The sequence below is a fragment of the Dryas octopetala genome, chromosome 3 (genome assembly GCF_963921425.1).
Source record: "Dryas octopetala chromosome 3, drDryOcto1.1, whole genome shotgun sequence".
In the NCBI taxonomy this organism is placed as follows: Eukaryota; Viridiplantae; Streptophyta; class Magnoliopsida; order Rosales; family Rosaceae; genus Dryas; species Dryas octopetala.
The window spans coordinates 11,622,436-11,639,933 of NC_141368.1; the positions used below are offsets into that span (position 1 = coordinate 11,622,436).

General features: G+C 35.0%; 1 protein-coding gene across 2 annotated transcripts; it reads right to left on the reverse strand.

Moving 5' to 3' along the window:
- Nucleotides 1-1,429: 1,429 nt before the first annotated feature.
- WRKY12 (WRKY family transcription factor) lies at nt 1,430-5,873 on the reverse strand. 2 transcript variants are annotated; one of them, XM_086236418.1, is made up of 4 exons: nt 5,268-5,873; nt 5,084-5,160; nt 4,370-4,531; nt 1,430-1,611 (listed from the first exon to the last, which is right to left on the reverse strand). In XM_086236418.1, the coding sequence occupies exons 1-4, from the start codon at nt 5,586-5,588 to the stop codon at nt 1,449-1,451; spliced, it is 723 nt and encodes a 240-aa protein (XP_086092544.1). In that variant the 5' UTR covers nt 5,589-5,873; the 3' UTR covers nt 1,430-1,448. The 2 variants fall into 2 exon arrangements, with proteins under 2 accessions (XP_086092544.1, XP_086092543.1); XM_086236417.1 differs by having other exon boundaries at nt 5,253-5,873.
- Nucleotides 5,874-17,498: the final 11,625 nt, after the last annotated feature.

Sequence of the window (17,498 nt, forward strand, 5' to 3'; positions counted from 1 at the left end):
AAAAACCTATTTATCATTCCAACTTTTAAGTGGGTTTTTTTTTTTTTCCTGTACAAAAGACTCTAAAATAAACTTTTTAGTAATTTACTATTTATAAAATCATACATTAATTAAAGCTAACTTGATTAATTAATTATTTATCTTTTTTTACATATTTTATTTTCTGTAAGGATTTTATACACTGCAATTTGATGGCATTTTGGGTTGAGTTTTGGAGCCCGATTATGGGTTTGATAGCAATTTTTAGCTTGGGTATTTGCTATTGAATACGTCACTACCCTTTCCAATACAAATTAAGAACTTGAATCTAATGGTATTTATCTCAATAAAGGCCAAGACCTATAAGTTACTTGGGGTGAGGGATAGAACTTGGGTATAAAGTGGGCAATTCTACTACCATTCCAACATGGGCTACCCAACAACTACGACCTATAAGTTACTTGTTACTAATAGTATTTATCTAATGGTATTTATCTCAATACAAATTACTTGTTTTTTGAGAACCCTCTATAAGTTCTATCCATATATCGTCAGCTCATAGTATAACTATACCTAGTTGCCCTTTATTGGAATTGGGAGAATATATACTCATTTAATGATATTATTTTTTTACTTTGTTAAAAGATGTTTCAAGTTCGAATCTTCATTCTCCACATATAACAAATACTATCACGTTAGCTTTTTCCAATACAAAAAGATCAGGAATTGCATCTAATGGTAAATCCAAGGATTAAGTCTACTAAAATTTAGATAGAGTTAAACATTTCTAACTAAAATATGTTAATAATCAAGTATGGAATCAAGTTTTTCATTGATGAGTTGGTTGGGCCCTAAATTTATTGGGCTGGGTTTTTAGGGGCAGTTTACAAAGTCCACTCTAGGCTCACATGCAAGTGGTGGAGTGGTGGTATTTTAGCTTGTGTGGGCCTGTGGCAGTCAAATTGCACGTCTCCATGGATTTGCTTTCGTCCTCCGTACGTGTTCCTTTGTATCAAACAGTTGTTAACTTCAATATTATACGCTTTTGAGTTGCAAGAAAAAGAATTGCAGAGAAGAGTTGTTTTAGATCAACCTAAAATCCACTCTTTGCACCTTATATATGTGAAGAGGTAAGGTAAGTTAGGTAACCCACATACATCAATTGTTTAACCCGGCCACAATATGCATGGAACTCACATACATATATGCATCGATCAACTGTGTGCGCCTTTGGAAATTAAGTTTGGGTGAAGAGGTAGTACCTTTGGAAATTGAACTTAATACAATATATAAATAGCAAACCAAACCCGCACATTAATTAATGATCAATTTGACAAGAGACTGTATAGAGAACAAGCTAATTCATCAATACATTAATTGTAATATGATTACAAAAATTAATATATGGTACTACAATTTTGTTCTGTAATTCATGAGCTATATATATATATATATATATATATGATTAATTAGAAGGAGGTGAAGCATTCATGTTCAGATGAATTAGAGTCATCACAAGGGGAGTGGTTGTGTCGACCTTCATAGGTTGTTATTACCATTCGACAATCTTCAGACAGTCGTTCAACCCTCTTCTTCACTCGACAGTTATTGTGAGTACACCGGTAGTAGCTTCTGCATGGCATATATTCAGTTTCAATTCAGCACAAAATTAACAAATTTAAATAGTACTACTGAATATTTCAGAAGTTGCATATATAATATAGCCAAAAAATAATTTCAGACCGATGTAATTTTGATACAAAAAGATAGAGGAAAATGATAAAATTTGTTGGGCCATCAATTGTTTTATACTCTAGCAGAGAATTAATACAATATATAGTCCGTTGATCAAGGGAATTCCAGCCAAGAGTCCAAATTCTCCATTGATATTATGTTCAATATATATAATAGTTAGGGTCACCTCTAAAGCATGCCGTTACATTGTTTTGAACACAAATATAATATCAACACAAAAAAATAAGGGTGCTTTAATTAGAAACCCAAAATGAAAAAAAAAATAAAATTAAAAATCCAGCCGGTCAAAAAATTAAGTAGAAGCCCAAAGTGTTTACCGAACACTTGGTGGGAATTGTAGAGCGCTCAGCAGATGCATCTAAGCAACCTAACCTGCATTTGACAGCTGTCTCTGCAACCTAAAACCTGCATCTACAACCTAAAACATGTAATCTCTGCAACCTAAAAAGATGCATCTGCAATCTATAAAAAAGATATCTGCAACCTAAAAATGTGCATATGCAGATGCATCTGGCATTTGCATCCATCGAGCGAGCGCTCGGTAGGGTATCGAGGCCTGCCAAGCCTTGGTAGTGTATTTTTTCAACTCTGCACGTATATGGACATATTGGAATTGAAACTTAATTTTTTATTTGGCTGAGTTTCCAATTAAAAATCTTTAAAAAACATGACTTAGGAGTAATCTATTAAAAAAAATAAGTATAAATTGCTATTTCCCAAATAGACACAAAAAACTTAAGCATAAGTTACTATTTCCCTAAGCGACATATCTTTTATTAATATTTTGCCCATGGCTCTTGCTATAAATCTTTTTTTTTTTTTTTTAATTCAGGGATAGAGATTCAAACTTATGACATCTTTTATAATTAAGAAGAAAAATACCACTACGTACTAGACAATAGCTAGTTCATAACCATAGCTATAAATCTAAAGAACATTTTATTATGATAAATATTTATAGATTAGGTATCTAAATTAAATGTGAGAAAAACTTTTGTGTAACGTGTGTATACACTCATTGTGTCTATCTCTTTTACTACATGCATGACCTAGCACGGGTCGAGAGAAATAGACATAAAAGTTGTATACAACTATGATAAGAAGTTTCTTTCTATCAGGTACTTATTGTTAGCATAATCCCGGCCATATCACCTGGATACTTTCAAAATATGCAGTATTCAATCACATGGATACCCTTTAAGCCAGGTTTGTAAGGGTAAAGTTCTATCAATGAATTCAACAATATGTCATAATAGTATATATAGGTCCTGTATATAGAGATAAGTTAAAAGGCCTACATAATTATGAACTGTCCGCAGTCCGCATAATTAAACTCCAATATCACGAGAGGAAAAAGCCTGTCTGAATATTGCAGAAGGGACAAAAAAAAAGAAAAGAACATTGCAGAAGGGATAATTTTGAATTGGAAACACTATAAATATCCATGATGGTTCCTAAATATCATAGAAAAAGCCTTTGTTTTTTTCTTTTTTTCCTTTTCTTTGCTAATCTATACCATTATTAATTAATATCAAACAGTCTCTCTAACCTACGAAGGATTTGTGCTTTCTGGGCGGTAACCTGCACCTGCATGGAATAATGAGAGAATATTCCCCCTTCCCACACTTTCTGTTTCCTAACAAAAAAAGAAAAACACTTTCTGTTTCCCCTCTTCTTCATTTTCTCTCATTTCTTCAAAATTGAAATATCAGTCGTTTAATTTGATTTAGTCAGAATCCAATTAATCGTTTGCATATAGAGGAAAAACCTCTTATCTTATCAACTAATTAATTAAAACTCAAGATTTCAAAAAAAGAAAAATTAGTTCAAGACACCAAACAATTATTAATCAGGAGCTCAATTAAGGAAAAACAATTGTTACATTTTGTTCGGATATAATAAGCTTAATTAAATATTTCTATCAAAAAAAGAAAAAGCTTAACTAAATATTTGAGATATTTAAGGAAAATGTGAGGAGTCAGCACCAATGTACAGTCATTTTGGGGCTTATTAATTAGTATTTAGGGTTTATATTAAAATAGTACGTGAATAAAATTTAGAACGACAATTTGAATTAACCATAATAAAAGTTGTAATGGCCGGTTAATTAATATGTGACCCTAAACATCCAAATACTAAAATTAATAGCTAGACATCCCTCCTGCATATATATATATATATATATGTATACTCCTTACAAATTAACTCTCGGCTAGTATAATTTTAGCCTAATATAATGGAATTAAGTATAGTCCAATGCAGTCTAATAACTTAATGTAATTGTAACAACTTTACATAGTAAGCACAATTGAATAGTATTAAAACTTTTTTATATTGATTCGGAAAGAGAGAGGGTAATAATCGAACTCTTATGATGGAGTGTGAAGATAAATGCTCTAGGACTTTGAAATATAAGCCCCGTTATTTTAATATAACCTTAAGGGGTGTTGTCAATTTAGATTTATATAAAATTTGTCAGAATTTTATAAGTGAACGACTTTTGCATATGGTTTATAACCATATAATGACCCAAGAGATTACAGATAAACACATTCAGATCAGCATCAATAAATATATATAGTAATTATCATCATGTAAGGTAAAGGCATTAAAAGAAATAAAAGTACGTACGTACCTTGGATGAAGGCTGTTCTTGACAACTTTCTGGCCATATTTCCTCCATTTGTAACCATCATCAAGCACATCCACATCACTTCTGGTTTGGAAACAGAATCTTGGCTCTCTAAGCTTCCTCCTCACCTTCATCTTGCTTTTCTCAGAGCTTGAGCTCCTCCACCTAATACCCAATATATAATTTCAATTAAGCTCGATCTCTTGATCATACTAGCTAATTGATCATATACATATATGATGCAATCATCTACTAATTAATTGAATTAATGCCACACTCATGCATCTAAATGGAAATACTAATTAATTAGAAGAAAAATATATGCATGATCAGTAATAGAAAGAAGGAAAGATATATACTTGTCATAATTTGGGTATTGATAAATGTGTCAATTCGTAGTACATGATAGTACTGCATCTAGCGCACGCACACACGCAGAGGGAGAGAGAGAGAGAGAGAGAGAGAGAGAGAGAGAGAGGCAGCGAATATGGTGTACAGAATTAAAGCAACACTAACTATAGCTACTTGATGTTGGAAACGTACAGAAGCAATAATATTCTCTTCCATAAGTGGGTAAATCTTTCTAAGATTCTGCTGCAACAGCTTAAAGAATATCTATGCGCACCCATCAATATTAATTTGTGCGTGTATGTATATATGCATCGACCTCTTAATTTAGGGAGAGAGAGAGAGAGTGGATCATATATATATATATACCATGAGTTGCTGCAATCACTAGCATAATTACTAGTGCCATTTTCATCACCAACAGCCTTGGGATCCAACGTTCCCACCTAGATTTTTCCATAAACAGACACAATTAACAACACTAGAAAAGTTAAATGAAATAATAATTGAATATATAGCTATATAGCTAGATAATTACAAGCAAATTAAGCACCTGCTGGTCGTTATTATTCCAAGAAGCTGGTCTGGTAACAAGATCACTATGACTAAACCCCATGGCGGAGTTGGTGGTGGCGGCGGAAGTGGTGCCGCCACTGCTGAGAGGTGGCTGGTGATGATGATGATGATGAGAATTATTAGGCTGATGCTGATGCTGTGATGACGAGGGTGTCAAGAAACTCAAAACCTGATTCTGATGATGATGATCTTGGAAGTGCTGCACAAACCCCATTTCGTGGCCGATCGCCGCCGCTTGTGAGACCACGTGCAGCTCGTAATTACTGGGCACCCCCCCGCCTACTCTTTCTCCTTCCATTAAGTAGTCAATGTTTCTTATTGCTTGCTTGGTCGATCTTCTTCTTCTTCTTCTTCTTCTTCTTGAATTCTTACTGGCCTGTGGTTAATTGTCCGCGGTACAAGTAGCTAGCTAGGCCTGTTGGGTTGTGCTTGAATTGGCAGCAGGGTTCAGGGGTGTTGGTTTAATTGTTTGGTCAACCAGCAGTAAACGCAGAGTGATGAATGGAGCGTTAACTGGAAAATATTCCTTTCTTATTCCCTAAGTTGTTTAACTAGGTTGTTGTTTATGGAGCTCAGGGTGTGAAAACAAGACTTGCACACCCACTTCTCTCTCTCTCTCTCTCTCTCTCTCTCTCTCTCTCTCTCTCTCTCTCTCTCTCTCTCTCTCTCTCTCTCTCTCTCTCTCTCTCTCTCTCTCTCTCTCTCTCTATCCTAGCTAGCAGCTATATATGCACAGTACTATACAGTGTACAAACAAATTATTATTATTATTATCATTATTCTTAAGGAAGGGAATGTGTGGTTGTGTACGTACTACAAGGGCTATATAGCTAGCTAGCTAGCCGGGACAACTTCATGCTTGCCCATACCTGCAAGGAAAAAAATAAAAAAAGAGAAAAGGGCATAATAAATAGTTGTATTTCAAATTTAGGGTGTAATTGGAATATAATTAAGTAAAAACAATGAGAGAAAAAACAAGTCGAAGATCTGGATCTCAACAAATAGGACTGAGGAGCTAGAGTTCAACACAGTCCAGCCATATGGATAGAGAGACTATTGACGAGGCTGTGAACAGCAACAAATTAAATTCCTTTCAGAATATATAGATCCAATATTACCATTACCATATTCAAAACAATGGCATAAATGGATCAATTAGGTGTTGAAATGATCGACAATAGAAAATTTTATTAGCCTAGCTAGCTAGCTAGCGATATACACGCACGTTTTCTTGCTTAATAGTACACTACAAGAAATGTGAGCAAAACACACCTTTCATTGGTGGCACAAAATGGGGTGGTAATTGAGAACTTTAATTCCTATTGCCCAATTGACACCCATTTTTATTAAAATCAAGGCACTTCAGTCCCTATTGCCTAATTGTCACCTCATTTTATGCCACCAATGAGGGTGTGCTTTACTCACATTTCTTGTAGTGGTAACATTTACAAGACGCATGCTTAACTTACACTTTTGGTGGCAGAAAATAAACCATGCTTAAAATGTGTTCCAACTCCCGCAAATTTGGTTTATTTTTCAAAAAAAGATGATGAAAGTCAAAGTCAGAAAGGAAAATTAATTTGTTAAAATATTAATTGCTTGGGAAATTAGAAATTTTCAACTCCCATAAATCCACCTTCTCTTAATTACCAGAAATGATCAAGTGAGGAATGAGGATGATATTGGTGGTCCTTAAGTTACACGAAAATGGAAATATATTAATTTATACCACGCACGTACTATAGTATGGATCTAGATCTTCGATCTACTTTTTTTTTCTTATTTTTTTTGCTTAAATTTTGATTTTAATCATGTATTTATTATTTAAGAGTTGAGAACAAGATATGAAACGGATTTGTAGTCCAAAATGTGAGCGGAGTTTTTTTTAAACCCTTAAATCTAAATTACACAGTTATGATTTAAGGGTTAATTGGATATCAACTTCTTAAACTCTTTTTTTAAAGCTTCTAACGTACCCATTGACTTTTTAGTTTATTAATTAGGCCCAAATTCAAAAATTGTAGTCACCTATGATTAAAACACACCTAAAGTCATTTTATAATTACAAAGTATATCTGTCATTGTCATTAATAAGAGTAAATTGAATTGAATTTTTTTTTATTCAATCAATTGATTTTCATGATTCAATGTAATAAATCTATTCATAATTATTAATTCAAATCAACAAAAAAAAAAACCTATTCATGTACATAAACTAATTGTAAGTACCTAAAATAACACAAAAGAAACAATATGTTCATAAAATTAACACGGAAAAAAAAGTAGGTGCTCAAAATAAACACAAAAAAACTAGGAAGTGCACAAAAATAAACACTAAAAAAACCAATAGGTGAACAAAATAAATACCAAAAAAAAGCTAGTAGGTGTACAAAATAATTAAATTACTGACCAAGTAAACTTTGTAGGAGCACAAAATAAATATCTTAGTTAATCTTATATTATTTTCTTGGTACGTAATTTCATATTATTATTATTATTATATAAATTATGATATTAATTATGATAAGAAGTAAGAACATAGGAAAATTAATTTTCAAAATAAAAAAGGTTTAATTAAAAGTTGAAACACACAACAATAATATCCTTTCGATCAATAGAAAAAACAATCCTTAATCAATATTTGGAGATAAATAGCATTTAATACTCCTAATATTATCTTTTTTGTTTTTGGCCAAAATACTCCTAATATTATCTAAATAAGCTAAAGAGTATCTTAAGCAAACAATAAAGTTTTAGTTTTGAATTAAGCTTGAATCATGTCATGTAGTTAGTTTCCTTTGTGTTAAGCACTCACAGTAAACCTAATTCATTTATAACAAGTATATTAATTAATAAACAAATTTGATAATCTAGCTAGCATATATATACTTTTTAAAAGTTAAAGTTCATAAACTAGCTAGTTTTTGTAACTATTAATTCCCACATCGACGTATCTCATATTCCCTAGGACCCTCGCTTCAATGATATTCGTTGCTTGCTTGTAATAAATAGTACTAATTCTGCCACATTTTTATATTTTGTTCATTCATTTGTGGGAATATTTGGCACATGCAGTCAAATTCCACATCTCCAGTATTATAATTAAATGTCAAAGTAAGTAACTACTTGTTGCACTACACAAAGAACTTGAAAGAACATCTGAACGAATTAAGCTAGATTAAACGTACATTAACTGATGAATTTTCTCTCTTTCTTGGTTCTTTTTGAATTATTAATATATGGTAATGTTTGTTGAGAGTAATGTGGATCAATGTCTCACATCGGAAAACTAGAACTTAACATATGTGCTTATAAGTGTTGGGCCTCTCAACCCATTGCCAATTGGTTTTGGGTGAAGATGTCCAACACTTATAAGCACATATGCTAAGTTCTAGTTTTCCGATGTGGGACATTGCTCCACATTATTCTCAACAATGTTTAGTATGCATATATGGAACCCATAACAAATATTGATGATGGTATTTTGTTAAACTCATCTACACCATTTGGCCGGTGAACAAAATTAGTAATTAATGTAGTAAATATTGTAGCCCTACTCTGAAGAATATTGTTATTGCCCCCACAAATTAAGTGCTAAATATAAATTGTTACTTAAGAAGCAAGCAGGTAAAGAGGTTGTGGATCTTGGTGTCATGGAAGTAGCTAGCTTTATATATAATCACAAAAATTGTAGGTGAGGCTTGAAAGAGGGGTTAATTATATGTTAATTAAGTTACGTCGGTCAAACTCAAAAGTGATAACTAGCTTGGAGATAGCCTTAATAGTTTTCTTTATGTAATTTTAACCCGATTGATTAAAAAATATTAGAATAAAATACAACCTTAATCATAATGGACATAAATAGAAAATTAAAACACTTTTTGGTTTTATTGAATAATAGAACTCTAAACCTATCATGCATAATCCTAATTCATTAGGACATACACTTTTACCACTTAAACTAACCAGCATAACCCAAAGACTTAACTAATCAAAACACTTAAATTAATTAAATGTTATTTGTTAATTCTAATAGAAACATATTCTAAATTTAGCTTATTTCTAACAAGTAAAATAATGCTATATCATCTACCACAATGAATAAATTTGATGTTGAGAGAGAGAGAGAGAGAGAGAGAGAGAGAGAGAGAGAGAGAGAGAGAGATGCAAATGAAGTCTCGAGGACAATGAGTATTGGGGTACATCAAACTTCCATCCACGTCAATACATGCCTATGACAGTTGAAAGAAGGAAAACGAAAGAGCCAGTGAGATGGGGGCCATGGGGCCAAATCATATTCCAATATAAAATATATATGCACAAATTTAATTTGTCCACTCAGACCACACTCAACTCCCTGCCTGCAAAAAGACGACTAAAAAATAAAGCTAGCTAGCTAGAGAGAAGAGAATATTAACTATAATAATTATGAGAACCCCCACATCACATTTCTCTCATTCAATTCGCATCTGTCTCCTCCTTCCACTCATTTTCAATTCATCTGTTACTTCATCCACAGTACTGTACTATCTATAGGCTCTCTCTCTCATGAAAAGGCCCTCCCAACTCCCCCCACAACACCAACAACGACAACAACTGGAACCAGCAAATTGGTCACTCTCTCAATGGCCTATCTTAACTTTTTTTTTATTGTAATGTAGAGTGTAAACCTCTGATGAAATCCTTAACCAGCATACTGCATATATATATATTGAACATCTTTTCCAAAAAGTTTGAACTCTCTCCTTTGCAGTATGCCTTGTTTAACATAAAAAAAGGGCTCACTTGCATATATTGCCTACCTAGCAAGCTAGAATGCCAGAGCTTGCAATTAATGCATGAGATCTATATGCTAGCTAGCTAGAATGAGATGATACACAAATTAAGACATATATGCATGGCCATCAATTTGCTATACAATTTTAATTTGTTTTTAAGTTATGTTGGTTTTAAGTGCTAAATTGTAATGTTTTTTATTTTAATTATCAAAACATTTATGTCATTTTAGTTTAAGTACCAATTTTAAAAAACATGATAATATTGAGATATGACGGTCTAACAATCATAACTTTTTTATTGATTTGTTGTTTTTTCAATATTTGTAAGGCTTAAACTTTAATGTTTAATTAGTATCTGAGTTATAGGATTTCATCCCCCAAACCTAAATCAAAAGCATTAAACCCTTATAAATTTTGAATTTTAATGAATTTAAAACAGTCACAACTGTATAGCAAACTGATTTGTGACCTAATCTAAAATATCTTGCTCTAGGTTAGAGTATCTAAACTAAAAAAAATTTAGTGTTTTGCTGCTTTGCTGAAAAACTATTGATATTTGATATTTAATCATAATTTTCAATTGTTTCTATAATGCATGTTTTTTATTTTTTTAATTCCACAACATGGGGGGCATTTCCTAATAAAAATGTTAATTAATTAATTAAGCATCCTAATGACTGTTTGGAACTCAATTTTCACATTACAAAGCATCGTTTCATTGCGGGTCGGTCCATACACATACACCTTTTCTTGTTTTTCTTTTAACCCTTTGAATTAATTTGTCTGCAAAAGAGTCTGTCGTCTCCTAAAGTCAAGATAAACGGATTGGGAACATTTCAAGCTCTTATTAGAGTTGCTAGTGTGAACCTATTGAGCCGTATTAGGAACAAATAGCGTAATTCATCATCCAGTAAATTACACATTGAAGAAAATTAAGTGGCTCCATTAGAGTATTCGGGCATAATTCTACGTATAAAAAGTGAAGAATTACTAACTGGTATATAAAAATTTATATTACAGGTATTAATACCAAAGTTTTTTTGGTAAAGTAATATATTTGTCTGATTATGCATGAGATTAAACTAAATATAATATTAGTATGTGTACTCACTACAAGAAAAACATATTTGGGCGACCAAACTTTGGGCGACGAACATATATTCGTCGCCCAAATAAATTTAGGGCGACGAACAAGAAAATTTGTCGCTCAAAGTTATAAAGGTTTGGGCGACGAACATGTTCGTCGCCCAAAGGAGGTTTAGGCGACGAATCACACTTTCCTCGCCCAAAGTTACTTTGGGCGACGAACACATTTCGTCGCCTAAACATTAACAACAAACAATTAATTGAGAAATCCATTGGGCGAGGAATATACATGTTCGTCGCCCAAAGATAATTTGGGCGACGAACATATATATTCCTCGCCCAAACTTACTTTGGGTGACAAAATATTTCGTCGCCCAAACTCATTTTGGGCGAGGAATATACATTTCGTCGCCCATAGACACTTTGGGTGACGAAAACATGTTCGTCGCCCAATATGAGTTTGGGCGACGAAATATGTTCGTCGCCCAAAGGATCATCCTGTTTTGTAATAATGGTTTAGGCGAGGAACCTCACAATTCGTCGCCCAAAGACACTTTGGGTGACAAAATTATGTTCGTCGCCCAAAATGAGTTTGGGCGACGAAATATGTTCGTCGCCCAAAGGATCATCCTGTTTTGTAATAATGGTTTGGGCGAGGAACCTCACAATTCGTCGCCCAAAGTTTGTTTGGGCGACGAAATGTTAGGTTCCTCGCCCAAGATCACTTTGGGCGACGAAATTTGTAGTTCCTCGCCCAAAGTAAGAATATTTTTTTGTTTACAATTTTATATATGTAATAGCATACTATACGATTGTATTTCCAAAGATCATAACCATTCATTTTTTAATTCCCCACTTAAGGATCATCCATGCAAAAAATTAGCTCAATCGGAGATGTAGAAGTTAGGTAACGGTGGTTGAACTTATGAACGATTGTAAATTTTCTAATACGAATCGAAGTATGAGATGAATTCCGATTTAGCCGATTTTTTGCAGGGATGATCTTCCAGTATAAACGAATAGAATGAACGGTTCCGATCGTTAAAATCACATTGTAGTCTTCACAAATTGTTGAATCACCAAAATTTCTACCCAAAAGTTAATATAATTATACTCTTCAAGTGTATTTGTATGTAGAAGATCACTTTTGTATTGTGTTTTTAACGATCCAAACCGATCATTCCTTAGTGCCTCACTTAAGGATCATCCATGCGAAAAATTAGCTCAATCGGAGATGTAGAAGTTAGGTAATGGTGGTTGAACTTATGAACGATTGTAAATTTTCTAATACGAATCGAAGTATGAGATGAATTCCGATTTAGCCGATTTTTTGCAGGGATGATCTTCCAGTATAAACGAATAGAATGAACGGTTCCGATCGTTGAAATCACATTGTAGTCTTCACAAATTGTTGAATAACCAAAATTTCTACCCAAAAGTTAATATAATTATACTTTTCAAGTGTATTTGTATGTAGAAGATCACTTTTGTATTGTGTTTTTAACGATCCGAACCGATCATTCCTTAGTGCCTCACTTAAGGATCATCCATGCAAAAAATTAGCTCAATCGGAGATGTAGAAGTTAGCTAACGGTGGTTGAACTTATGAACGATTGTAAATTTTGTAATACGAATCGAAGTATGAGATGAATTCCGATTTAGCCGATTTTTTGTAGGGATGATCTTCCAGTATAAATGAATAGAATGAACGGTTCCGATCGTTGAAATCATATTGTAGTCTTCACAAATTGTTGAATCACCAAAATTTCTACCCAAAAGTTAATATAATTATACTCTTCAAGTGTATTTGTATGTAGAAGATCACTTTTGTATTGTGTTTTTAACGATCCGAACCGATCATTCCTTAGTGCCTCACTCAAAGATCATCCATGCAAAAAATTAACTCAATTGGAGATGTAGAAGTTAGGTTTAGCATTTAGGATGTATGAACGATCTTGATTCTTATAATAATAATCGAACCGGTAGATGAACTCCGATTGAGCCACTTTTTTCCAGGGTTGATCTTTGAGTATGAACATATATAAAGAATGGCTCTGATTGTGATAATCATGTTGTGGTCTTCACAATTATTGAAGCTACAAGGTTTTAACGAAAGAGTTGATATAATTTTATTCTTCAAATGCAAAAACCACTGATTTATATGTAGAACCTTATATGTCGATTGTGTTTTCAACAATCTGAACCGTTCATTTATTAGTTTGTCACTCAAAGATCATTCCTCTAAAATATTAGGTCAATTGAAGATCTAGAAGTTTGGTATTGGAGCTCGAACGTATGAACGATCATGGTTCATAAAAAAATTCAACTTTGGGCGACGAAATGTAGCTTTAGGCGACGAACAGTGCGTCGCCCAAAGTCTGAAATTATGGCGGGATAAAACGGAGCCCTAAAGTCAACAATTTTGGGCGACGAACATGTTAATTCGTCGCCTAAAGTCACTTTGGGCGACGAATTTATGTTCGTCGCCCAAAGTCTTTAAATGTATACCCATTTCTGGGTTCACTTCAGTCAGCTCACTCACTCACCTCACCCTCGCAGCGCCGCACCCTCCTCCTTCCCTCAGCTCTCACTCCCTCCTCCTCCTCCTCCTCCTCCTCCTCCCTCCTCCTCCTCCCTTCGCCTCCTCCTCCTCCTCCCTCCTTCCCCGTAACCCAAAACCCCCCCCCTTCGGCAACCCACCCACCCCCGAAAATACCCACCCCCGCCGAAACCCACCCCCCCCGAATACCCACCCCCGCCGAAACCCACCCCCCACCCGAATACCCACCCCCGCCGAAACCCACCCCCCACCCGAATACCCACCCCCGCCGAAACCCACCCCCCACCCGAAACTCACCCTCCCCCGATAACCCACCCCCACCGAAACCCATCCCCCCCCCCAGCCGAAACCACTCACCCAAAACACCCCCCCCCCTACGTAATTACAGTGATCATTTGATACATTAAAGGTTCAGGCACCTCTGTCTAATACACATGATTGCTTTCTTTTCTTTGCTGGATGATATAATTAGGACATACTCTGGGTGCAATTGCTGGGGAGAAGGCTGGAATCTTCAAGGTTTATTTTTTATTTTTCCTTAAGACTACATTTCCTAAAAGCATATGATGACTGGCAATGTGTCTAACAGAACTTACAGCCACTTCTATTACTGTATAATTGTCTTTCTTTTTCTCAATTCAGCCTGGGGTTCCTGCCTTGACGAAGCCGAAACCAGCTCAAGGTATTTGTTTTTTTTTTTTTTTTGAATTTATGGTATTTTATGGTATTTTCTGTTTTTTTTTTTGTATTTTCTGTTTTTTATGGTATTTTCTGTTTTTTTTTTTGGTATTTTCTGTTTTTTGGTATTTTCTGTTTTTTATGTTTTATAATATTGTGGATTTTGTACTTGTTGTGGATTTTGCATAAATTGATTGTGAAATTTCTGATTTTAGTGGTAATTAGTTAATGTTGTGGGTTTTTTTTAATTTAGTGGTTTGGTTGTGAAATCTGAATTTAGATTGATGTTGGGCTCATATTTGACAATGATTTATTTTTTTGGTAAAGGAAGGATAGTATTGCATTTGTTGTGAAGGATAATTGCATTTTAGTGAGGTATGTGTTTAATCTATCTTTTAGTTAAGTTTTTGTATGATTTAGTATTTAATGTTTCATATATAATTGTATTAAATTTTTGAGTGAATTAGTTTGTATGTTAAAATTAATTATAAAATTGATTAATTAATTTGTATGTTTTTATATGCTAAAATTTAATAGTTTGTTTGTATGCTTATATGTATATTGTTAGATTAATTATAATTTAGTTTGTATGTTACATTTAGTTTAGTTGTAATTGCAAAATTTCCGATGACGTAGTCCAGCACTCCTCGAGTACTGGGTGAGGTCATGTGGCACGAAGCGCTTGTGCGAAGTTATCAATCGATAACTTTGTACATTTAACTAGTCGTGCGAAGTTATCAGTGGATAACTTTGTACACTAAATTTCAATTCACCTTAGACCCGTTCGAGAGTCTATTGGACGCGCGCATGGGCGCTGGGCGTGACTGCGCTCCAATATGATTCTTGAATTGTCCAAATTACCCATGGACAGTTTGGGAGTGCACAATTATGTGTTGTGGTTAGCGGTTCATGTGATGTGGATTAGTTAGTTTGTTAGTTTTTAAATATAAAATTTAGTTTAATTACAAAATGTAGATTAATTAGTTTAAGAAATATATATAATTTAGTTATAAGGTGAAAGGCGATGGAGTCAGCTCCCAATGATGTAGTTCAGCCATCCTCGAGTACTGGGAGCCCTTCTATGCCACGGAGGGCCCGTCGATCTCACCGCTCTAGTCAGGTCACCGCTTCCGCTTCCGCTTCATCTACTGCCACGTCATCCACTGCGACGAGGGGACCATGTAGTGGGTTGAAGTCCTCTCGGATCGTGCGCAGTACTGGGGCGCGGATTCCAGTCATGTGTGTGCAAAACGGCCGACGACCGTTAGATCCTAACGTTGACAGTTTGTTCTCGCATGATGTGGGGGCTATTATTCGTGCCGAGTGCGCCATGGTTGCAACCACTTGGAAAAAATTGCCGGCAGAGATTCAACACAAAGTGATCCGCTCCATCTCAGTGAGTATATAGCTCAATAATTAATTCAAAATGATAAATTTGATCATTCATAACAATCTAATATTTTTTTCAGGTTAACTTTGACATTCAGATAGATGATCCCCTCACTGTCACGTACATGACAGATTTACTCATCAAGTCCTACAGGCAGTGGAAGCACGAACTACACGTGCATTTCAAGGGATTTTCGTCGGCAGTTGAGGCATTGGCGAACCCCCCTATGGAGTTGGTAGAGCGGTCTGACCAGTGGCGTTTTTTGTGCGATCATTTCATGAGTCCGTCGTTTTTGGTACGTTTTATCATCTTAAGACTTTAAAAAATCGATTATTGTTTTGTTATTCTATTATTGTATACATACACTAACATATTTATAATTTGCTTAATATTTAACAGAAGAAGTCGGTCGCCAACGCCAGAAACCGGAAAGGGAAGCCGTTTAACCATCATAGTGGTCCGACGCCCATCTCATATCGAGTGGAGTCGCGACGTCAGGTACGTCATTATTTAATTTAATACATATATATTCTTTAATATTGGTTGGGTCTTTGACAAAATTATTTTCTTTTTCAGCGTGGGTCGCAATTCCCGGAGATAGATACTTTCGGAGATATCTATGTTCATCCCGGTTGTGATGCGGCCAAGGCAAAACATGTTAGTTTTTTATATTTTAATTTTTTTCACAATTTTTTATATTTATTTTTCTAATTGGTTACTTGTATATATAACATTTTGAAGGATGAGATGGTGGCCAACTCGAGAATATATTTGGAGAGCTTGGCCGAGCAGCACCCTCCGGGTACTCCGTTGGAGTCGATTCCAGTACCCGATCCCGATGTCGGACTTCGTATTATGATAGACTCACTGGGTGTTAGGCCCGGTAAGGAAATACGCGGCATGGGATATGGGCGGATTCGTGATGTTCGATCCTCGTCTTCGTCTTCATCTTCGTCTCAGCCATCTGCAGTCGTCGCAGGGTTGTCCGCTCAAGTGAAGAAGTTGCAGGAGGACTTACGAGCTGAGAGAGCGGAGAAGGAGGCGTTGTATGCTGCATTGACCAAGGCGATACCTGGGTTTGTCCCGCCACCATCTTCTCATCAACCTCCGTCAGATATGAATGATGATGATGCTACTAGTTTAGAATAGATTGACTATATATATTAGGGTTAATTACTACTTTGTATGGATATTTTGATATATAAATTTATGAATTTTGTTTTATATAGTTTTTGAATAAAGAATTTTTTTTTAAATATTAAATTTAAATATATAATTTAAATAAAAAAAATAATTTTTTTTTTTAAAAAATAATGTTGAGCGACGAAATTTTTCGTCGCCCAAAGGGTGTTTGGGCGACGAATAAATCTATTCCTCGCCCAAAGTATGTTTGGGCGACGGAATTTTTCGTCGCCTAAACATGCTTTGGGCGACGAATACCCTTATTCGTCGCCCAAAGAACGTTCCAGCGAGGAAATTAGTTATTCCTCTCCCAAATCTTGTTTAGGCGACGGATAATTTCGTCGCCCAAACATGCTTTGGGCGACGAATAAGGGTGTTCGTCGCCCAAACCCTCTTTGGGCGACGAAATTTGTCCGTCGCCTAAACATTCTTTGGGCGACGAATTTGATGTGTTGGGAGACAAAAAAATTTCGTCGCCCCCAGGTGTCTTTGGGCGACGAAATTTATGGATTCGTCGCCCAAACTCTTGGGCGA